Raw genomic sequence first — 24,849 nt, 5'->3', positions numbered from 1 at the left:
AGGCTATTTTTAAAAGCTTTATTGCAAAGATTATGTTGCTAGTCATTTTGTAAGGAGTTTTTGTTTCTTTCCTATTTATTAATGGCCAATTTTTTTTTAAAAAAAATTTGCTTTCATACAGGTTCTTTGCAAATGAGAACAACAATTCCATTCATTTACAAGTTTCTCTGTCATACGGCTCTTGGAATTAACTTTAATCACGGTTCTATACGTTATCTAGCAATGATAATATTAAAATCACATTCAGAAAATAACATGAAATGATAACAAGATTAAATCCATATATCAAATTATAAATTTGAAAAGAAAATGAAACTTACAACAAGAGAACAAGTTTGCCATTTTAAATCAGTAGAACTTGGGTAAAAAAAATTTCAACATTTGAGAAACAACAAATTGGTGTTCTTGAGCTTCAGAGACATAACTGTCTTCTTTCGGTAGAAGATTCAAGTCAAGCCATGGCCTCGCCTTCTTGTTCAATAACCTCCCCTTCTTGTTCAAATCATGATCCATCTTGTTTAAATCATGATCCATGGTGGTTGTTTTATGTGAATGATTTCTTAGTTATAGTTAATTGTAGAGTGACTGTTGATTTCTTAGTCATAGTTAATTGTAGAGGGACTTTTAGTAATATGAGAGCATTTATATTCTTGAAAATAATAGAGTAGTTAGATTATTGAGATTATGGAAAAGTGTATTTTTTGATTAAATTGCATATTAAATAAGGGTATATTAGTAAACTATTGAATTTTACTTTCTCCTAATAAGAGAAGTGGTCTATAATTTGGGACATCCCAAAATAGAAAGGTGGCCTATCAAATAGGGACGGAGGGAGTATCAATGAATTTAAGAGTCCACAACATTCATGAGACATGAATGAAAGCATTATTTCATGTTTACACAAAAGTTTACACATGTCAACACATGATGTGTAGTTGAGGCTGATGCGGCAAGCTCAGCGCAAAAGAAAAACCTTCTCTGTACGTCCGTATTTACATATAGTAAGATGGTGTGACAAGTTCAAGAAAGAGCACTTAATTCAAAAGGAGAAAATTCCTCCAAAAGTATCTCTAAAGGATCTCTGTAAAGACTTGCCGACTACTACGTCTAAAGAAGATGTCCTACCAACCCTGCTGGAAGTCTTGAATGAGGACTCTACTCCAATAGTGTCTCCATTAGATATTTTCAAGACTCGCAAGATCCTACTATGACTCTCGACGATGATACCTACATGCAAGACTTCTAGAGTCACCTAGGGGATTGACAACATGACACCATCATCATGTCTTACCAGTAGACAAAATTATTAAAATATCTTTATCGGTTTGAAATTTTATTAAAATATTTTGTCGGTTTATAATTTTTGAAATCTTCCTTTAAAAAAGTGGCGATGCAGCCCTATGTGAAAGGCGCCTTTTCTAAAATGGCTTTCAAAAATTTAATCATTATTTTGAGTGCTGCATTATTGTGTTGTGTCTGTTTCTTGATTTATTTTCTTTACAAGGGGTCTCTCATTAGGAGAGAAAACATCCAAAAAAATTGAGAGAAGTCTTTCAAGTTTGTACTTAGTCTTTCACTTGCAACAAAGTCTTCAAAGTCTTCCATTTTCTCACTTAGAAATTTCCATATAATAAATTTCCCTTTGGTTTACTTTGTGTCCAATATGTACAATTTGACTTATATTTCAAGTTTGTCTGTTATCACTTAGAAATCTCCATATAATAAGCTTCCCTTTGATTTACTTTGTGCCCAATTTGTACCATTTGCCTTATATTTCAAGTTTGCCTTGTACTTGTAGTTTGCAACTTTGTTCTACACCTTTCTTTCTCTTCAATTCTTGTGTTTGGTTATATTTTACTTTATCTTATTACTCTAGAAATCTGTTGAAAGAATATACTAGAGCAAAAAAAAACCTAACCAATTATCATAAAAACAAAGAGAAAATTAGAAAACCTAAAGCTATCAAGAGAATAAAAAAAAATGTAATGTGGGCCGCAACCAGTGGTGGATCAGCCCTTTAGCATTGGGGCCATAGGCCCCCAATCAAAATTGTTTTTGAGAAAATGCCAATTCGATACCTATTAGTGTATTTTTGAACATCTAGGTTCAACAAAAAAACACATGAACATAAAAGTACACATGAAATTATCGTCTAGGTATTTTTTAGATTCATGCCTATTGGAGAAGAAGGGTAAATGTGAGATTATGTACTTATTAATTTTTAAAGTAGATACTTATGTGGAAAAGAAGTACTTATATGGCAAAGTATTTTTTTTCTTTGACCTAAGTGTCCAACTTTCATAAAGTGGGCACTAATATGTCATTTTTTTGATTTTTTTTACAATAAGTATATTAGATGCTTATGATAAATTGACCCTAAGGCTTCCAATAAAAAAAAGTCGCCTAATGCATTAATTCTAACCCAGCCCACTGTAGATCCTAAAATCTGTAATCAACTTGTTATCGACGATCGAGGCCTATGCCAATCCTGTAAGATCAAAGAAAGGTTGACCGTCTAACTTGGACACCGGTGTGGTGTCGGCCGAACAAGCTCCGACGGTCAAGTTAGACAACAGCGGGAGATATTTAAGTGAGAGACATGAATTGCTTTTAGAGAGAGATAGAGAGAGAGGTACCAGCTAGTTGAGAGAGTAAATGAGGGGGGTCCTCCTCTATTTATATTATTCTAGATCACGTGCTGACCGTACGGACGGGCTTCTTCGTTGGGCCGTGATTGGGTCTGTGGCCCAATCTCGTACTTATATGGTATCGTGGGCCTTGGGCCTCAAATGCCTATTCATGTACATATTTCAACCGTGAGCTTCGGGCTTCATTTGTACTTAGGCCAGGTGCACCTCTAGACATATATTTGGGTCGGTCCAATCCAAGCCTCTATTGGACCTTTCATCACGTGCTCAAGTATTTCGAACCAACGATTTTTGGTCCATACAGTCTGTCCCCCACTCTCGAAGTCAAGTTTCTTGACTTTGAGAGTAGTCAGGTCGACTGGGAACGTTCAGACTCTCATGGGTCTACTGTTCGGTCACACAAAGATCCTTGGCCACTTGGTCGTGAACTTTAGACTCTCGTGGGTCTAGTTGTTCGGTCGAATGAAAATCCTTGGCCAATTGGGCTTGAATTTTAGTCTCTCATGGGTCTAATGTTCGTTCGGACGAAACTCCTCAGCCACTTGGGCTTGAATTTTAGACTCTCATGGGTCCAGTGTTCGTTCGGACGAAAATCCTTGGCCACTTGGGCTTGAACTTTAGACTCTCATGGGTCTACGGTTTGGTCGGACGAACTCTCACAAGTCTAGTGTGTGTGGTCAAGCAAAAATCCATTCTTCTGGTTCCACGTGTCCTCTGCATCTAAAGAGATCTTGTTAGTAAATCCAGGCCATCTGCTCAGCTGTCGTTTGGTATTCTAAGGTGAGACCTTTAGGGTTTCCTCATTAAATGTTGCCCCCTGTACACGTTTCTTTAGAGGGTTCATAATGGGTATGTTGTCATTTCGTTTCCCTAAGCAATCATCATGAAGTATTTAATGACTTTTGTTTATCGTGTTTGTGTTTATAAAGGTTATCTCATCTTCTTTTTTCCTCACTTCACTTCCTTGCACTTCAGAGCTTTCCTCTTCCATCGTGCTTACGGGTTCTTGGTTTTTCTGTAGCATCTGATCATTCATGTCTTTGTTGATCCATTGGCATCTTGCCAAGGAAAGTCTGACTTCGATAGTAATTACTGCTTCCGACCCATATACTAACGAAAATGGAGTTTCGCCTATTGGAGTCTTAGCCATCATCCGATAAGACCATAGTACACCTGGTAATTCTTTTGCCCATTTGCCTTTAACATCTTCCAATCTTTTCTTCAGAGTGTTCATGATGGTTTTATTAGATGATTCAGCTTGTCCGTTCAACTGGGGGTTGCATGGAATGGAGTAGTGTAGTTTGATCCCATACTTGTTACAGAATACTTAAAATTGATGGCCGAGGAATTGGGAACCATTATGGGTCTTGATTTTTTTAGGGATGCCAAACCTACAAATGATGTTCTTCCATATAAAAGTCTTCACTTCATGATCCTGGATTTGCTTGAAGGCCTCTGCTTTGACCCACTTTGTAAAGTAGTCCGTTAAGACGAGGACATATACACTTTGCCCTAAGGCGACTGGCAATTTGCCCACGATATCCATCCCCCAATGTATGAAGGGCCAAGGTGCGAGAGCGTGGGGTGAAGTTTTTCAGGGGAAGGTGAGAGAATTGGGCGAAGCATTGACATTTATCACAAAGTCGAACGAAGTTGGCAGCATCTGCTCGCATCATAGGCCAGAAGTAGCCGCTCATTAAAGCTCGATTGGCCAGACTCGTCCCTCCTAAATGGTTTCCACATTCTCCCTGGTGTAGTTCTGAGAGAATGTTTCTGCCTTGCCTGGTCGTTATGCAACGGAGCAACGGACCTGAGTACAACTTCCTGTAGAGTTGGCCTTCGTAAAGGGTGAATCATACTACTCCTGCCTTGTGTCGTCGGGTGACGTTCTTGTCGAGCGACAATTCTCCATTATCAATGTATTTTATCAACGGGGTCATCCAAATTTCTTCAATGGAAATTGTTAGGACTTTGTCAACATCTTGGGTTGCTGGGATCTCCAAGTGTACCACTGGTATCATTTGGGGTTCGCTCGACTGTAATGCAAGTCCTAGGTTAGCCAACACATCTGCATGTGAGTTTTCGAGACGTGGCACTTGTGTTATGACGAATTCTTAGGACGCGTCTCGAAGCTTCTTTGTCAATTCTAAGTATGTCATCATATTGGTTCCGCGAGCCTGGTAAGTTTCGAGCAGTTGATTAACGACCAACTGTGAATCAGATTGAACGAAAATTTCCTCACATTAAGTTCCTTTGCGAGCTCTAATCCCGCAATAAGAGCTTCATACTCAGCTTCGTTGTTAGTAGCCTGAACCTATAATGAATTGATTGTTGTGTTATGTCGACCGATGGTGAAATGAGTACCACTCCAAGTCCACTTCCGTTCATATTGATGGAACCATCGATTGAAAGGGACCACGTTCCTTCTAGATGTTCTGTCAGACATAGCAATTCGTGTTTCGCATAAGTTTCTATTGGTGAAGTAAAGTTGGCAACGAAATCGGCCAGCACTTGAGACTTCATCGCCGTTCAGGGCTGGAACCAAATGTCATGTTCACTGAGTTCCACAGCCCACTTCGTCAATCGGCTAGACAACTCGGGCTTGTGAAGTATGTTACGCAGAGGGAAGATTGTTATAATGACAATCGAATGACATTGGAAGTACGACTGTAACTTTCGAGCAACCACCAGTGCCAAGGCTAACTTCTCAAGTTAGGGTACCTCGTTTCTGCTTCGAGCAAACTTTTACTGACGTAGTAAATTGGCAGTTGTTGGCCGTCTTCTTCCCTGACTAGCACAACACTAACGGCTATTTTAGAAACTACAAGATACAATAAAAGTGACTCACCCTGCTTTGGTTTGGATAGTAGTGGCGCTGATACCAAGTAATGCTTTAGCTGTTGTAAAGCTTCCTCTTATTCGACTGACCATTCAAAGTCCTTGGACTTCGAAGAATGTTAAAGAAACTATGGCATCGGCCGGACAAGCGAGAAATGAATCTGCTAAAGGCCGCAACTCTTCCAGTCAGCCTCTGCACTTTTTTCCTACTCCTCGAGACGGAATATTGAGAACCGACCGAATTTGCTCCAGATTTGCTTCTATTCCCCTTTGAGTCACCATGTATCCAAGGAACTTTCCAGTCGACACTCCAAAAGAACATTTGGTAGGATTGAGCTTCATGTTATACTTCCAAAGAACATCGAATGCCCCTTGCAGGTGCTCCAAATGTTGCTCAGCTTTCAAAGATTTTACTAGCATGTCATCAATGTAAACCTCCATGGTCTTCCCCAACATATCGGATAACATTTTATTGACCAACCTTTGGTACGTCGATCCTGCATTTTTCGAACCAAAATGCATAACTTTGCAACAAAAGATACCTCTTTCGATGTTGACTGTACAGACGAGCTTCTTCATTGGGCCGTGATTGGGTCTGTGGCCCAATCTAGTACTTATATGGTATCGTGGGCCTTGGGCCTCATATGCCTATTCATGTACATATTTAAACCACGAGCTTTAGGCTTCGTTTGTACTTGGGCCAGGTGCGCCTCCGGACATATATTTGGGCCGATCCAATTCGGGCCTCCGTTGGACCTTCATCATGTGCTCAAGTATTTTGGACCAACGATTTTTGACACATACACCCACTAATTAACACTCATAAGTTCTCAAGCCCATCTACCAAGCCCAAACCCCTCAAATCTCCTCAATCTTTCAACCCATCCCTCTCCCTCTCCCTCTCCCTCTCCCAATAGTTAACAGAGCCCTGGGCCCCTAACACGATCTCGAGAAATCGATGCATATAGAACCCCAAAAAGAATTTCGGATGCACTGTCCCACACCACTTTTGTGCCCCCATTGATTTAAATTCCTCAATCCGCCACTAGCCGTAACAAGCACATCATACTCCAAAAAAGTGAACTAATGTATAGATATACAAAATCCATAATTGTGACTATAAATTAGTTTTTTTTTCTGGGACTATAAATTAGTTGATTTCCAAATAGCATCGCCCAAAGTATACTCAAAAGATTTATATAAAACAAATGTGTATAGCTGTAACACCATAATATTATTTATTTACTTAAAAAAAGAGAGAGTTGTTAAACTTACATCTTGATTGACATTGGAGGATTGAGTGGGAGACCATAACGTGGATCCCACAATTTCTCAATTTGCTGGTTGACTCTCAATTCCATTTCATCTTACATTTTTCCCTACATCTAACGGTTGTGAAGCACAAATTCCATCACTTTCAAATTTCTTCCATCATTTTTTTTTTCAATTTTGGTCAAGAAAATATTTTAAAAAATTAAAGAAAAATCATAAGTAGAAAGTTTGTCTATTCTGAATCTAATGGTGTTTTTTTAGTAGTTCAAAAATTCAATTCATCCAAAAAAAAAATACATAACAAATTTGAACAGCTTTAAACCATTTAGATGCAAACTTGTGAAACGGGGGAAGGAGATTCGAACTCTGATCACCAGAATTATACACACTATTTTTATCAATCCAATAAGTAACTCGGATGTTTAGATGCAAATTGTATAACATATCTTCTTCTATTTTCATATCCAACAATCGAAAATATAATCCAACCATTAAAATTATACAAATTTTGATTGATGATTTTTCAAATTTTATAAAATATTTTATCACAGACTCCTTGTTGGGGAAAAGAATTACAACTGGTGAAATTGCCTATATCATTTTAAGTTTCTAATTGATCTATTGTACGACTTGTATGACACGGATTGAATTTTGACAAATCCATCCCCATACTCATAATCATCCTCCATAAAAATACTCATAATCATCCTCGATCGTCAACTAAGAGGGCGTACCCATCTTATTTGGAATTGGATGCGGGTGTCCACATGCTACAAGTAAAGTATCTTTGAGGACTTTAATGGAAATGGAAAAGCGTTGAATAGTTCATTCAAGTTACAACTCACAAGTTGCTGTGGGACCCACAGGACCCCACACGCTGGGATAGTTGGACCCAACGACTGGAGGTCTCGTGGCTGGTCATCATCGGTATAATAATGCAAATCCAAAAAATTGAGGTAACACACAATACTTGTTTTGCTTGTATTTATTTATTTTAGGAAAACAAAAAATTATAAATATAGAGAAGAGAAAGAGGGTCCCCCGGGAATTCCTGGCATTGGCTCTGATTTCATTCACAGAGAGAGAATGTTTTCACATCTCTGTTTTTCCTAAAACCCCTGCCGGCTTGCCCTTCTCTTTTCTCTCTCTAAATTTGTTTCTTTTCTCTCTCCTTTCTTCCGTCCTTGCCGTCGTTGTTCCTCTTTTGTCGATCTGGTACTCGCTCCAGCTCTCCTTCACACTCCGGCAATGGTTTCTTGTTCATTTGTGCCTAAGATGGACTAGACTCCTGATTCCAGGTATTCTTCTTTTGTCTTTTTAATTACTTTTCTTCTTGGTTTTGTCGATTCCGAGGACTCTTTTCTTGATTCTTACGGGGAGTGCTTGCTTTTTTATGCGCAGATTATTTGGTATTTTTCAGCTGCTAATTGTGCGCTTTTATTTTTTTAAAATAAGTTTTGATTTTATTTATAGATTCTGAGGTGAATGCGAATTTGTTTGAGGTTGAATTTTTCTTTTCTTGCTAAATATGTGGATCTTCTGCTAAATTTCGAAGCAATCAATGTAGATTTGTCGTATCTTTGTCACTTTTTTTTTTAGTTCTGTTTATTTTCTCTAAATCTAATGGTTTCACGCAAATTTTGACTATGGGTGCGCCATAATTTTTGAATGCGGATTTGAAATGATCCCCTTTTAGTGTAAATTGGGTATCAGGATATTGGTTTTTCAATCATAATAATGTTATTACATGCTGAAACTCGTAAAATGTATTATTTCTTTGTATTAATCTTCCACTTTGCGTTTGTGCCTTTTGTTAGGTCTTACAATAGGAGATATCAGATAAGGGGACACCGATAATGTTTGGTGTTGACCACTGCCGGTTATTGGCCATTTATAATATTTGGGTTTGAAACTTAAGAGATGGCTGGAGGTAGGATAAGGGCAAGGCTGCGGCGGAGTCATCTGTATACATTTTCGTGCCTTAGACCGAGTACATTTGAGACTGCAGAGCCACATTCAATCAATGGCCCTGGGTACTCACGAATTGTCCATTGCAACCAGCCTCGTATGCACCGGAGAAAGCCTTTGAAGTATCGCTCAAACTATATATCCACCACCAAGTACAATGTCATCACATTCTTGCCAAAGGCTCTCTTTGAGCAATTCCGTCGGGTAGCAAATTTGTATTTCCTATTAGCTGCGATACTTTCAGTTACTCCTGTTTCGCCTTTCAACTATGTCAGCATGGTCGCTCCTCTGGCATTTGTTGTAGGCCTTAGTATGGCAAAGGAAGCTTTGGAAGATTGGCGTAGGTTCATGCAGGATGTTAACATTAATGCTCAGAAAGTTCTTATTCATAAAGGGGATGGTGTCTTTGGTTATAAGCCATGGAAGCAACTTCGGGTAGGTGATGTGGTAAAAGTGGAAAAGGATCAATTTTTTCCAGCAGACTTGCTTCTTCTGTCTTCAAGTTATGAGGATGGAATCTGCTATGTGGAGACGATGAACTTGGATGGGGAGACGAATTTGAAGGTAAAAAGATCTTTGGAGGTTACCTTACCTTTGGATGAAGATGAATCTTTCAAGAATTTCACGGGGACAATAAAATGTGAAGACCCAAACCCTAGTCTATATACATTCGTTGGGAATTTTGAGTATGATCGTCAGATTTATCCTCTTGATCCTGGTCAGATCCTCCTAAGAGATTCCAAGCTCAGGAATACTGGTTTTGTGTATGGAGTGGTAATATTCACTGGCCATGATAGCAAAGTCATGCAGAATTCAACAAAATCACCTTCAAAACGTAGCAGAATAGAAAGAAAAATGGATTATATAATTTATGTCCTTTTCACCCTCCTCCTGTTTATTTCAGTGATCAGTTCTATAGGCTATACTGCAAAGATAAAATTTGGTGCACCAGATTGGTGGTACTTACAACCTCAGGCTACTGACTATACATTTAATCCCCAAAAGCCTGCCTTGTCTGGAATTGCACATCTGGTCACCGCTCTCATCCTTTATGGGTATCTGATACCTATCTCACTCTATGTCTCAATTGAGGTCGTAAAAGTTTTGCAAGCCACTTTTATAAACCAAGACATACATATGTACGATGAAGAGACTGGGACACCTGCTCAAGCACGGACTTCAAACTTGAATGAGGAGTTGGGCCAAGTTGATACGATCCTATCTGATAAAACTGGCACTCTGACATGCAATCAGATGGACTTTTTGAAGTGTTCCATTGCTGGTAAGCAATACGGCATGCGCTCCAGTGAAGTTGAACTCGCGGCAGCAAAACAGATGGCTATGGAAGAGCAAGAACCTGAAGTATCCAATGTCACTAGGAATAGAGGAGGCCGAAAAGATTCGTGGGAAAACGGAGGAGCATCAGAAATTGAGTTGGAGACTGTCATCACTTCTAAGGATGAAAAGGATCGGAAAATGGCCATAAAAGGCTTTAGTTTTGAAGACAGCCGTGTTATGGATGGAAATTGGTTGAAGGAGCCCAATGTGGATGTACTTACATTATTTTTTCGGATATTGGCACTTTGTCACACTGCAATTCCTGAGCTGAATGAAGCAAATGGCAGCTTAACTTACGAAGCAGAGTCACCCGATGAAGGTGCTTTTCTTGTTGCAGCCAGGGAATTTGGTTTTGAGTTTTTCAAAAGAACTCAATCAAGTGTTTTTGTCCGTGAAAAATATGCTCATTCAGGAAAGCCAGTTGAAAGGTAAAGTTATCAGTGAAACCTTTGCTAAGCATTTGCTGATGTAGTGCTCTCAATGTTTTTGCATCTTATTGCCTCGTGCGATTCTTGCAGAGAGTTCAAAATTCTAAATTTATTGGATTTTACTAGCAAAAGAAAGCGAATGTCTGTAATTGTGCAGGATGAGGATGGACAGATTCTTCTCCTGTGCAAAGGCGCTGACAGGTAATGCCTCTGAAGAATCTTTCCAATTTAAACATTTAGGCATAGTGATGGTTGAACATATGATAATCTATGTGGAAATAGAATATTTAGACCATGTAATGTTGAGGATCTTTTATGTGTTCACTGAAATTCTTATGAGGGCTAGCCATTTATGTGTGATTGTATTATTGATCAGAACTTATCAACCCTGACAATATTAACATTTGCATTTAAAAATATTTCTTAATGCCTTTTATAGGTCATCACTTTGTAACCATTATTGAATTTGCAGCATCATTTTTGATCGGCTATCAAAGAATGGAAGAATGTATGAGGAGCCTACTACAAGGCATTTGAATGAATATGGAGAAGCTGGGTTGCGTACATTAGTCCTAGCTTACCGGAAGCTTGATGGGACTGAATATGCTGCTTGGAACAATGAGTTCCATAAAGCAAAAACTTCAATTGGGGCAGATCGAGAGGCAATGCTTGAACGTGTATCAGATATGATGGAAAGAGATTTGATTCTTGTCGGTGCTACTGCTGTTGAGGACAAATTACAAAAAGGGGTATATATTGCCACTGTCTTAAAGCTGTTAATGAGCACACTGTCCTTTTAGATTATGTGAACTTTTTCATTTCTCTTATTTTTAGGTACCCCAGTGCATAGATAAACTTGCACAAGCTGGTCTCAAGATTTGGGTTTTGACAGGAGATAAGATGGAAACTGCAATCAACATAGGGTCAGTTTGAGAAGTTTGTCCAAACTTTTTTAAAGATACTATGTCAAACATTCTGATTGAACCCCGTTTTTTTTTTCGCATCATGCAGATTCTCATGTAGTTTGCTTCGACAAGGCATGAAGCAGATTTTCATAACAGCAATGAATTCAGACTCTAAAGAGGTATATTATTTTTGTGAAGGTTAGTACTTGGTTTTCAGGAAATCGATTTCACTTGATGTTAGACTGCATTTCTTTTTGTTACCGAACAGGCCGTAAAAGAGAATATTTTGAATCAAATCGACAATGGCTCGCAAATGATCAAGCTAGAAAAAGATCCACATGCTGCTTTTGCATTAATTATTGATGGCAAAACTCTAACATATGCTTTGGAGGATGATGTGAAGCATCAGTTTTTGGGATTAGCGGTTGAATGTGCTTCTGTCATATGCTGTCGTGTCTCTCCCAAGCAGAAGGCACTGGTAGGACATGCACGAATACTGTATATAAATTTAGTTTACATCCTGCATGTTCCCGACCCCGCTCACTACGGAAGCCTTGTGCACGGGAGTTGTTTACCTATAGTGTAAAACCTATATATTTTTCTATCTTTCCATTTGCTTGAGCTTCAAAGTTTTCTATTCATGTGTTGCATTATCTGTTTGTTTCCGATATTGACCTGTGTTCATCTCTTCAACTCTGATGCACCAGGTTACAAGGCTGGTAAAAGAAGGAACTGGGAAAACCACCTTAGCAGTAGGTGATGGAGCAAATGATGTTGGAATGATTCAAGAAGCTGACATTGGTGTTGGCATCAGTGGGGTCGAGGGTATGCAGGTTGGACATTCCTGGCTGTCCCTTTCAGCATAAAATCTTACAAAAAAGCATTGTTGCATTTATTTGTTTACAGATGTTTCTTAGTAAACCATTTTTTTAAAATTATGATATCACTTGGAAAACTTAGTTGTCAAAGTGCCGGAAACCTCATGAGTTGCATATCTTGATTGATTTGGAAAAAGGGACAAAAAACTTCCTTTTTACCCTAGTTTGCTTGAAAAGGAGCTGATGGGAATTTTGGTTTTGAAACCTTTCTCGGGTTAGACTAGAATATTGTGTAAAACTTGAATTAACTTCTAACTTTCCATTGTATTACACTAGAGTACCAGATTTCAGACCAGGTTTTTTTCTTTTGGTTATTTTTCAGTATGTATTTTACTTTTCCTGATTGTATGTACAGAATCACACCTAGTTAGTATGTAATAACCGTACCGATTTCTTCTCTCTTTAGATTTTCATAGCATGAAACTTAGCATTCTTTAAGCAAGAGAGATGTGACAGCCTGACAGGGCTTCAGTGTGAGCTATTGCTATACGATGCAGAGATCAGTGACTGTGATGTTCAATGTCCAGTTTTGCGCCTGACTGCATTGTTTTTTGTTACTTTTTTCTTTTTGATGACTATAGTATGGACCAGTTCGTAGTTTTCTTCTTGTTATTTAAATCTTGAGATGGCTTGAGAACTGCAGCCATGTTTCTTTTTAGGTGCTTACTTCTGATAATCTCTGCAACTCACAGAACTCACATATCTGTTTCAGGCTGTGATGGCTAGTGACTTTGCTATCGCTCAGTTCCGATTTCTGGAAAGATTACTGGTGGTTCATGGTCACTGGTGCTACAAGAGAATTGCTCAGATGGTAATGTCAAAAACCCTTGTTCAATTCTTTCTTTTTCCTTCCATACATTATAAGGTTGCATCCACTGCACCGTGTCCATACGAGAATCAAAAGAAGATGCATGTGTATGGATTCATTTCTAGTCATTATGATTTTAATCAGGATGTTTTGCTTTCAGATTTGCTATTTCTTCTACAAAAATATAGCATTTGGTCTTACTTTGTTCTACTTCGAGGCATTCACGGGCTTCTCTGGGCAAGCAGTTTATGATGACTGGTACATGCTATTGTTTAATGTCGTTCTTACCTCATTGCCGGTCATCTCTCTAGGAGTTTTCGAGCAAGATGTTTCTTCTGAGGTCTGCTTACAGGTAGGTCCCATCATTACTTCTGGAATGCTTTACCCTCGTTGTGGTTAGCTATAATGCAAGGCTTGCATAGACAGCATTCCTTACTCTAATTAGTCAAATCCACGAAACTGAAGAGTATAACATTTCTCTTGCAGTTCCCTGCACTTTATCAACAAGGGCCTAGAAATTTGTTTTTTGACTGGTATAGGATACTTGGGTGGATGGTCAATGGTCTCTATACCTCTCTCATAATTTTCTTCCTCAATATTATCGTTTTCGATAATCAATCCTTCTTAGCTGGAGGCCAAACTTCTGATATGGCTGTGGTGGGTGCAACTATGTTCACTTGCATCGTCTGGACGGTCAACTGCCAGATTGCACTTACAATGAGCCACTTCACATGGATCCAGCACGTCTTTATATGGGGAAGCATCGCCTCGTGGTATTTGTTTCTTGCACTCTATGGGATTGTGGCTACTGGGTATGCCTACAAAATCCTTGTTGAAGTCCTGGCTCCTGCACCCATCTATTGGATAACCACACTCTTGGTAACAGTTGCTTGCAATATCCCATATCTGGCCCATATATCTTACCAGAGATGTCTCAACCCATTGGATCATCACATTATCCAAGAAATTAAGTACTACAGGAAGGACGTTGAGGATTACCGTATGTGGACTCGAGAGTCATCCAAGGCAAGGCAAGAGACCAAGATTGGGTTCACAGCTAGGGTAGACGCGAAGATCAGACACTTGAGAGGGAGACTGCAGAAGAAGCAGTCAAGCATAGTTGTCCAAAATTGCTCGTCGTAAGTCCTAATGAAGTAGTGTCCATTGTTTCCGGTTTGTTATGAGAATTTTTTTTTAGGGTTTTTTGGCCAGTTTTCAATTTATACCATGGTCCTTTTTTTGATTCATTTCTCAGTCTATTTATTTTGTGAGGGGTTTGGCTGAGAAGTTGGAATCATCACACACAAAGCATTAAGGCTGTTGTATGTATGTATACTATAACTATACATGAGATTGACTGATTGAGAGTTGCAGCTTGTAAGAGGTAGTAAATATATACAAATGCATTGTTTGCGACATGGTAAAGATTGCTTTTGACGAGTTAATGCCTCGTTAGAATGCCCTATAACAAAATCACTTATGAAGTATTATAGTAAGAGGTGTTCTCACATATGGACGTCCATAAGAACTCACGTTTACAGACGGTTTGATCTTAGTCATTGAATCTAACTAACGGTTGAGATTAAAACTTAATTTAACAATCACAAAAAAAATCTCGTTTTCTTGTTTACACTCGTAGATTGCCCCCAAATGAGTCATGGTACTTCTTCCTTGCCAAATCGAGTCGCATCGCGGAGTTAAATCTAGGTGGAGGGCAAAGTTTAGTGAGTCGGCTTGCAACGTAGGGCAAAAGTAGCCAGTGGAAAGAGCCCGATTGGCAAGGTTCCATCCTCTAGAACGGTTCCCACATCTCCCTTCAGGAAGTTATGAGGAGATATAGTCAGCTTTGCCTAGGATGATACGTCATACTAGAGAGTCGTAATACGATATTCTATAGAGTTGTCCCTTGTAGAGATTGAATCTTGTAGCCTTTGCTTAAAGTCGTTGCGCCTCTCGTTGTGATCGTTAGGTTGACTATCATCTTGAAGATAGCTCACTATTGGTGTCATCCAACTGCTAGGTTACCGGTTTGGACTTAATGGTCCGGTTCATAGTTTTTAAACTCGTATCATACCGACGGTTCAATGTATGATTCATCCAAAATACCATTTAAGCACTCAAACTGCCGGTATACCGTCAAACCCTTATCGTATCGTGAATCGTTCATACCTTAAAAACCGACAGGTTTTTTTTAGTGTGTGGAAAATATAATTTTAGCCGAAATGATTATGTATATATGACAAGTCATTTTTAATTCAAAACAAATCCCTTTTCAATTTTCATCACTCTCTCCATACTCTCTCCGATTCTCTCTCTTTTGTATGCTTCTCTGATTCCATCTCTCGACAAAGCTCAATCTCGCTTTGATAGGCTTCCTTCGTTTGTTCTTTTTTTTCGTTTTTAAGAAAAAAATATTTTTCATATTTGTTGATCAATAGTGTTATACGGGTTTGGATAATTATTTTGCTTTTTTTTATTAAGTCAACATAAGTTCAAATTTCAAATAATTACTTTGAATTAAATATTCTCCTTAATTTTTTTTTGAAAGGGAATCAGTGTCCTGAAAATTTGTTAAACAGGAATATAGAGTTTGAGTGTGTAATAACTACCTCTTCAAGGCATTTTTCTTTGTCTCCCTCTGGCAGTTTTGGATAGGCGGTTAGAGATTTTGTAATTGATTTGAAAACCACCATCACTGCACATTCCTCAAGGGGGACCGGAACCACCATTGACATGGTTGTCGGGGGATGATCGTCATTGATTGGCCAAAGATTTTGAACGAAGAGAGAACTTTGTCCGCTCTGGCAATCTTATGGATTAGGCGATCCATAGGAAAATGACAACCGACAACACCATGAACGATAAACCCATAGTGAAAACACGTAATAACTGCTCCTTAATTGATAATTATTAGAGTTTGATTGGGAATTTCAATTGTGATGATTTTATCATATATCATATAATACCTATAATTTATAATAGATATTAAATACTATATACTATATATTTATTAATTTATTGTGTATTATAAATCAACAATTCAACTTTTATCATACTGTCTGAACTTCGAAAATCTTAAACTTTTAACCTAGACAATTTGATATACGGTACGATTTTAAAAATTATATTCCGATTAATCGAACCGTAATGCGTCTCTCTTTTTATTGTTGACCGGTGGATCCTCAACCCGGAAGCCCATCCGGGTCGAAGCGGATCCCGTATTTTAAAACACTGAACAAAGTGGTAAACCTAACTACCTAAGCAGTCACAGTCGAATATAACCCTGTCTCCTTCAACGCCTCATGGTGCAGATTGGAGGAGTTTGGCATACAAACCCTAGTTTTGCTTCCGCTCTCTGAAAACGCAGAAACCAACACTCTTGCTCTCGTGAGAAAGTCTATCACTGTAAGGTTTTCTTCATTCCTCTTCCATCTGTGTCTTCTTTTACATTATTGTGTTGGTCGGATGTGATTTTTCGAGGTTTTTTTTTTTCCGATGTATCTATGTTTTTTCCTTAGATTTTTAAGATGTGGTCTTTTTTTTTCTGCCTTATTTATTGCTGTTATAGTTTATTATTTTCATTCATTTGCTTTTTAAAGTTTGGTGCCAGTATTGGATTAGAAGATCCAGTACTTTGTTGTTCGATGTTCGTAGATAAAGCTTAATTTTTGGGAATTGAATCAAATATAGACAAATGGTTGATGCTAATTTCGGGAATGTGGATTATTTTCATATCATTTCTTGAAAACATACATAGCAGGCAAGATATTGCTTTCCTACTTTTGTTGTGTTTGATTCTTATTTTCGTAAACAGTTTTAAGTTTGTGTTTTTGTGTTCTTTTGAGGTTATTATTCAGTGTGCGATGGTGCTGTTAGGTGATAGATTTGATGGTTTTTATGAGATTTGTCAATTGTTCATAGTAGTATCCCTAAGTACCATATTGCATTGCCTTTCACACCTTTGTTTCTTATATGCTCACAAAAATAGACCTCAAGTGGTATTGCCTTGTTTCTGTAAGTGCTACATATATTCCCAATTTTAGTTTAACCAAAAAAATGATCCTACAATTTATTACTTCATATTTTGTTTATGAAAAACACTCTTTTGTGTTGGTGAAATTTGGAGGAGTAGGCAAAGTGGTGTTTGGTGGTCAAGGAGTATCCTCCTTCATGTCAGATAGCCATCTGCCTCTGGGTATATCTTCTCCATATACTGGAAAATAGAAGTTAATGCTTGCTCTCCCTTTTATTTGGTGCGCAAGTTTGGCTCTTCTGTGACATTTTCTAAAAGTGCGCGAAGTCATGAGTTTTAGATATTAACGACTTTAATTTAGATTAGTATTCGTAGTTGCAGCTTTTGATGAACGCAGAATGTTTAACTAGTGTTCCAAGATATGTAATAGTAGATTGAATTATTTCCTCTTTATTCGTTTGTATTTAATTTTCAAAGCTAAGAAGAATATATATATGTATGTATGTATGTATGGATAGGTCAAATTGATGAAATCTCTTCTTCTTCTTTTTTTCTTTTTTTCTTTTTTCTTTTGTTTGGTTTTTGCAGAGGCAGGAATTTCTGCTAGGTGAAAATGAGTTTAATTTCTCAGAATGCTCTCTCTAAAAACAGAGTCAAGGCTAGAAGGGAGGAGACTGTTGATGAGCCTACATTTCTTGAAGAGAACAAAAATAATGATGATTTATTGGAGCCTGAATTGGATATCCCAACAAAGAAGAGGAGGAAGAAAGAAAAGGAAGGGAAATTGGGAGTTGAGCAAGAACAGCAAATGACGAAACTAGAGAGCTTTCTGTTTGGTTCCTTGTATTCGCCTATTGAATTTGGGAAGGAAAAAGTCCAAGATGAGGCTGAGAAGGGATCTGCTTTGTTTTATGTTGATCGTTCAGCAAATGATTTGTCTTTTGATGAAGAGGATGCTGAAACTGATGAGGAAAGTAGTGATGAGGGAGCAACTGAGCAGAGGAAAGCTGTGTGGGTGGATGATGAAGAGGAGAAAACTAATGTACACATAGCTAAAACCAACAGATTGAGGAAACTGATGAAGGAGGAAGATGAGAGTCTGATTTCTGGCTCGGAGTATGTATCAAGATTGAGAGCCCAGCATGTAAAGCTGAACCCCGGCACAGATTGGGCCCTACCTGATTCACGTGTTAGAAATGTCAGCGGATATGATGATGAATCATCGGATGAAAAAGATGGTGCAGTTGTAGCCCGTGGGTTTGAGGAGCTCGAAGCTTTGGATGACATTCTGCGAACAAATGAAGACCTTGTTGTTAAGAGCAGTTCAAGATTGTTGCCTGGAATCCTCGAGCACTCGAGACTTGTGGATGCAAATGCTGAGGATCCTTCTAATGGTCCCATAAATTCGGTTCAATTCCATCGAAATGCTCAGTTGCTACTTACAGCTGGATTGGATCGAAGACTTAGATTCTTTCAGATTGACGGAAAACGTAACAACAAAATTCAAAGCATCTTCCTTGATGATTGCCCTATTCGAAAGGCCTCTTTTGTTCCCGATGGATCTCAGGTTATTGTGGCTGGAAGGAGAAAGTTCTTTTACAGTTTTGATTTGGTGCAAGCAAAAGTTGACAAGATAGGCCCCCTGGTTGGTAGGGAGGAGAAAAGCCTCGAAGTTTTTGAGGTATCCCCTGATTCTAGGACGATTGCTTTTGTTGGCAATGAAGGTTATATATTATTGGTTTCCTCCAAAACGAAGGAACTGATTGGAACTTTGAAGATGAATGGTACTGCTCGTTCTTTAGCTTTTGCTAACGATGGCCTGCAATTATTAAGCACTGGAGGTGATGGTCAGGTCTACCATTGGGATTTAAGAACAAGAGCTTGCTTCCACAAGGGTGTGGATGAAGGCTGCATAAATGGTACTGCTCTCTGCACTTCCCCAAATGGAGCTTTGTTTGCAGCTGGTTCAGATAGTGGAATAGTAAATATTTACAACAGAGAGGAGTTTTTAGGTGGAAAGAGAAAGCCGATCAAAGCTATTGAGAACTTGACTACGAAAGTGGACTTTTTAAGGTTTAACAATGATGCTCAAATATTGGCCATGTGTTCAACCATGAAGAAAAATAGTATGAAGTTGATACACATCACGTCATGCACTGTATTCTCCAATTGGCCTCCACCAAATAGGCTACTGCATTATCCCCGTTGTTTGGATTTCAGTCCTGGTGGAGGCTTTATGGCTGTGGGAAATGCTGCTGGAAAAGTTTTGTTGTACAAGTTGCATCATTACGATCATGCCTAGATCGAATATGTAATCATGACTTTCTGATACCTCGCAAGCCTTGCATACTTGTATTGATGTGGCCTGTGGATCACATTAATGTTTCCTGCAGTTGATAATGTTTTGACTGATCGTTATTTTTATTGTATGCATCACAATTTTGGGTTAAGCATTTTGTTAGTGGAAGTTTGGTCATTTTTGACTCTATAACTTAGGTTTACCTGAATATTATCGTTTGTTTTCTATAGCTTGCAGGTAGCTTACAGATTAGCAGTTTTTTTCTTTCGATTTACAAGTCATTAGATATTTGTAAGTTTGCTTCATTACGTTGAAGATATGATATTTTGCTGTGATCCTCTTAGCTTTCCGCTAGGAAGTTCATTTAAAACTTCTGCACTTGATCCATTACTTCTGTTAAGCTTTTGCTTCCCTAGTTGCATCTGCCCATGATTTCATATTTTGAAATTTTTGGTCTTTATATACTAGCAATGATACAATTGATCTGTTAGAACCTGTTGTTATTATTTTGGGAGCATAGAAATATATTATGTTTTCTTAACGTTATTTTTTCAAGGAAAAGCCCACAATTGAGCAGGGAAGCATGGAGGGAGAGTCCTTTACTTTGATTTGTAAGCTGGTGGAAGTACTGAAAAATTTAGAGATATATTCTGCATTGAGGTTTTAACCATTTCGGCCTTATCAATTACTTTAGATTAAATGAACCGGATACATATTGCTGCCTATATTGTTATTCCTTTGTTTTTCAAAACAATGGCATTACTTCATGGATGGATAAAACACTTTGGTTTAGATTTTAAACCTCAATTCAATTATTTTAACCGACTACAAATATGTTCTAATATCTCATTTCAATGGAATTGGATCTCAAAAATGTCAATTTCATAGTCTATATTGTTATTCCATTGTTTTCAAAAACAATGAAATTACTTCATTAATGGATAAAACACTCTGAACCAATAAAACACTCTGGTTCAGAGTTGAAACTTCAAATCCCCTTGTTTTATTCAGCTACAAATATGTTCTAATATCTCATTACAATGAAATTAGACATCAAAAAAAAAACTATTCCATTGATTTAAAAAATGAGTTTTTACCCATAAGGACAAAAACTAAAAGTTACTACAACAAGGACAACTTAAAAAAAACTTTAGAAAAAAAGACAAAACCTATCAACTTACTAAAATACCCTCCCTCCTTCTTTCTTTTTCTTCTTCTTCCTCTTCCTTGCTCCACCATATCGGAAGTTCGCCGTCCGGCCACCGTTTTCGACGAATCAACTACCGAAATGAAGCTCTAGGTCAGCCCAACCATCACCGACGGTCGATTATCGCTTGAGTCGTCGAAAAAGCTTCATGAAATACATTAACCGTTTGAAAAAGAGCTGGATCCGTCCAATATGACCAATGCCAACGACTATCAACGCCCCCAATCAACTCCACGGACCAAGGAGCATCACCTATGAGGTTTTATTGTTTTTTCAAACTCTTTTTTTCTTCTTCTGAAATCAGATCTGAATCTGTAGATATTATATCTGTTTCAGATCTGTTCTGATATGTTATCTGTTTCAAAACTTCAAACATATACCATTTCATTAAAGATAAATAACATTTTAAAAAGACAGATAACATTTAGCAAGACATATAACATTATGACAGATATCAAATTAATCGAAACAGATAGCATATCACCTGCAGTCTGTAGATCCCAAAAAACCACAAAAATCACTACAGAAAATGCCGAAAATAATGATGTGATGATAAATTAAAGGAAAACAACAAGATCTATAGGTCCCGTGGTGAGTATGAGTAGATCTAGTTTGAATACAACAAAAATCGAGATGAAAAAACACTAAAAAATGTCATAGAACTCTCGAATCAGCCATGAGGGGCGGAGACGAAGCTTCCGGTGAAGGTCAGAGATGAATCATGTGCAGGAGGCATGTGCTATGTTTGATGATGAAGATGAGGGTATTTTCGACAATAAAATCATATATTTTAACCGTTTGTCTTTTTTGGAATATTAGTTCAAACTAAATGGACTTTTTGAAATAAGACTTTTAAGAGTGTCCTTCTTGGAACAAAACTCTTCAATAATGGACTAATCTTTAATTTTTCCTTTAAAAAACAATGGAATTTGTTCACGAATGCATAAAACACAATGATTTAAAGTTGAAACTTCAATTACATTTTTTTATTTCAAAATTCATTTTTTATGAAATCACGATCTATGATCCATTATTTTTAGTTCAAAATCCATTGTTTTTTGAAAGCACATTCTAGAGTCCATTGTTTTTTAAAAGCACAGTTCAGAAATCCATTATTTTTATTCAAGAATCCATTGTTTTTAGTCCATATTCAATTATGTTTTGAAAGCACGGTTTAGAATCTATTGTTTTTTAAAAGCACAGTCTAGAATCCATTGTTTTTAGTCTAGAATCTTTTTTTTTAAAACACAATCCATAATCCATTGTTTTTAGTCCATAATTCATTGTTTTGAAATTCCAATGTTTTTAAGAATAATTAGGTAAAACCCATCGACAATAAATGTTGTTGAAAAAAGCTTTATGCATTGATTCCGAATATGTAAATTTTTTTCTCTAAATCTAACATGTATTTTGAGAGTTAAAATGTTTTAAAATTTTATTTTTTAAAAAAATTTAGAAAAACAATGATATCATCATGAGATTTGAACGTGTAGTTTTAAAAAAAAAGGGTATCTTTGTCTCAAAAATCATATTTCAAATTTGCCTTGTCACATGATGAGTCAACATTGCCACATATACTTGGGTTGAGTTGGGCTAACTAGCATTATTGTTTACAGTATTAAAATGTCGTCAATTAACTTGGTATGTTGTTGAGTTAAAACAACGTTGATGCTCTTACATGTTCTTGCAGCAAGTTGGTAATTGTAAAAAATTGTTTATTATTGTTTTTTAACTGTTTAAAATTGTCATACAGGTAATGCATTGAAAGTACACTTTAATGTAAGTAAGGCATTATGTCCCTCACACATTATCATCATCAATAACCCAACCCAAACACATCTATTCCCTACAATCAGAAGCAATCGATTTCTTGTCCAATGCAAAAAGGATCAAGCAATTTTACAATTGAGTCGTGCTATTGATGTATTTTTATAGTATTGTAGGTATTACGAAGTATGATATTTTCTTTAACTATTATTTATATTAAATAAATATATTTAACCATAATAACGTTGAATCGATTCAAATCCGATTGAACCATTGACCAATAATTTGTTTGGTTCAATTACCAATCCTATTTTTACAACATTAGTTAAGTGCGTGCGCATGATTTTTTCATATAGTGGCGGGGCTCATGACTCAAGAGTTATCAGTGAGCAATAACCAAGGTCTCCGTAAACCTTAAATCTCAGCACAAATATCTCCTCATCAGATGTCATTTTCCCCGCTCTAGTAGAGAATTGTTCATTGGAGGTATTGTAGACGACGATGTCGCGGCATTTGAATGAGAAGGCCGAGTGGCTACTGTGAGTACTGATGCTACAAGAGTGTTGGATGATGCCTTCATCTCTTTTTCCTTTGATGAGAAATTTTATTTGTACATCATCAAAGAACTAAGTTTACACTACCTACTCCCAATGTTTTAAAAGGTGGGTTCGGGAACCGAGACACTCGCCTTATTTGAGGCGAGGCGTAAGCCTCAATAAGAATCAACAAAAAAACCTATATCTTAATCTAAAATGTACATGTACACATTTAAATAATATAATCATATCAATTTATCAATTTTTTGACATAACTTCATCCATCGTCAATTCAAGTGATCAAATCTCTAAATAACAATAATAATGTCATCAAAAATTACGAAATAATATCATCAATTCAAGTCTTAAGTAATAACTAATAAGTAATAACCATCATCAATTCAAGTCCAAGGCTCTAAGCAAAGCAACCATCAAACAATATTTAGAAGTTTAATACAAAGTACAAACCAAAGTAAAAAACAAATCAAAGCATACAAATAAACATAAAGTTCATAGTTTTCATATTCTCTCCAAATTAATAGTCATCATCATCCATGATATCATCTTCATCACTTGCTTCATCATCTAAAGAGTCATCCTCAAATCGAATAGGTAGACCATCCAACTCATCCAAATCATCACTACTAACATTAATCCAACTCTTCTTCCTCACGGATGAGAAGTCATTTTCCTTTATCATTCCCTAACATTAATAAAATGAATATAACATTAGTAAAATAAATATATATTTTTTTGACACTAACATATTAATTCTAACTTCTAAGTTTCTAACCTTTACTCTTTTTCATTGGTCTTGTTTCCTCTTCTTCTTCTTCGTCATGGATGACAAACCCTTTTTCTTTATCCTTCCCAAACATTAATAAAAAAATATATAATTTATTTTTGACACTAATATCTTAGTTCTAAGTTTCTACTTTTTAACCTTTACTCATTTTCCTTTTGCTTTTGCTTGCTCCACCACTTCCACCATCTCCACCACCACTCGCTCCTCCACCTCCATCACCACTTCCTCCTTCCAATGCTTGAGAATCACCAATAACATTATGCTCTTCTTGATCCAATGTCGAAGTTTCAATTTCATCTCTAATATCATTTGGATTAGGAGGATTAGCAACCCACTCATCATTCGAAGGTATGTCATAAAGAACCAAAGGATCTTCGGTAACCTCTTGAAGCTTTAAATGTCGATCTTTCAACTTCTTGTTATACAAAATATATACCAAGTCATTCATCTTCTTCGCGGTTAATCGATTCCTCTTTTTTGTGTGCACTTGATTGAACGTGCTCCAATTTCATTCACATGCGGATGATGAACAAGTGAATCCCAAAACTTTAATTGCAAACGTTTGCAATTTTGGTACTTCATCTCCAAAGTTGATCCACCAATCAACTAGAAAAACAAAAACAAAATTCAGCATATAAATTTTAGTAGTTAATGTAAATTCAATTAATTTTGAAACTTTTAGTGACATAGTGTTAGTTGGAGAACGCTTTGAGACAGATCTCTTAGCATTTTCATACTCAAAAAGCCCTTGTTTCTTTCGGAAATCATCCATCTATAGATCAACTGTGAGGAAATCATTTGAATTAGGGATGATCTTTTTCATTGAACTGTACAATCCCGCCTTCACTTCTGCATCAAAAAGGAAGTTCTCTTGATACTGAAACTCGGGATTCAAGAAATAAGCAGCAACATGCAAAGGATGATGCAATTGGAACTCCCATTTTTCATCAATAATGTCCCAAATCTCCTTGTAATATGCTAGTTCTCCACCCAAGTTTTTCGCTATTTCTTCCTTTGCTTTATCTATAGCATTATAAATATAACCCATAGCAAGTTTCTTCTCAGAATCAACAAGTCTCAACACTTTCACTAACGGCTCTGTTGTTTTAAGTTCATAACTCACATTAGGCCAAAAAGTCTTGTCTTTAAGAACTATTTTCCTCACCTTTTTGCCATCAC

General features: G+C 37.2%; 2 protein-coding genes across 4 annotated transcripts; both read left to right on the top strand.

Annotated features, from left to right (window-relative positions):
- The first annotated feature begins 7,817 nt into the window (after window positions 1–7,817).
- LOC120012388 (probable phospholipid-transporting ATPase 4) lies at window positions 7,818–14,501 on the top strand. Of its 2 annotated transcripts, none has more exons than XM_038863810.1 (11): window positions 7,818–8,056; window positions 8,576–10,492; window positions 10,583–10,693; window positions 10,965–11,241; window positions 11,327–11,415; window positions 11,504–11,576; window positions 11,666–11,875; window positions 12,105–12,230; window positions 12,988–13,086; window positions 13,244–13,435; window positions 13,570–14,501. In XM_038863810.1, exons 2-11 carry the CDS (start codon window positions 8,679–8,681, stop codon window positions 14,224–14,226), a joined length of 3,648 nt encoding a protein of 1,215 aa, XP_038719738.1. In that variant the 5' UTR covers window positions 7,818–8,056; window positions 8,576–8,678; the 3' UTR covers window positions 14,227–14,501. The 2 variants fall into 2 exon arrangements, with proteins under 2 accessions (XP_038719738.1, XP_038719731.1); XM_038863803.1 differs by having other exon boundaries at window positions 11,639–11,875.
- Window positions 14,502–16,353: 1,852 nt separating this feature from the next.
- LOC120016832 (U3 small nucleolar RNA-associated protein 18 homolog) lies at window positions 16,354–19,563 on the top strand. 2 transcript variants are annotated; one of them, XM_038869768.1, is made up of 2 exons: window positions 16,354–16,488; window positions 17,645–19,563. In XM_038869768.1, the coding sequence occupies exon 2, from the start codon at window positions 17,670–17,672 to the stop codon at window positions 19,356–19,358; it is 1,689 nt and encodes a 562-aa protein (XP_038725696.1). In that variant the 5' UTR covers window positions 16,354–16,488; window positions 17,645–17,669; the 3' UTR covers window positions 19,359–19,563. The 2 variants fall into 2 exon arrangements, with proteins under 2 accessions (XP_038725696.1, XP_038725704.1); XM_038869776.1 differs by having other exon boundaries at window positions 16,360–16,493.
- Window positions 19,564–24,849: the final 5,286 nt, after the last annotated feature.

The sequence above is a fragment of the Tripterygium wilfordii genome, chromosome 2, assembly GCF_013401445.1.
Source record: "Tripterygium wilfordii isolate XIE 37 chromosome 2, ASM1340144v1, whole genome shotgun sequence".
Lineage (NCBI taxonomy): Eukaryota > Viridiplantae > Streptophyta > Magnoliopsida > Celastrales > Celastraceae > Tripterygium > Tripterygium wilfordii.
Note: the sequence above shows the minus strand (reverse complement) of the source record. Positions and strands in the feature narration are given on the sequence as shown.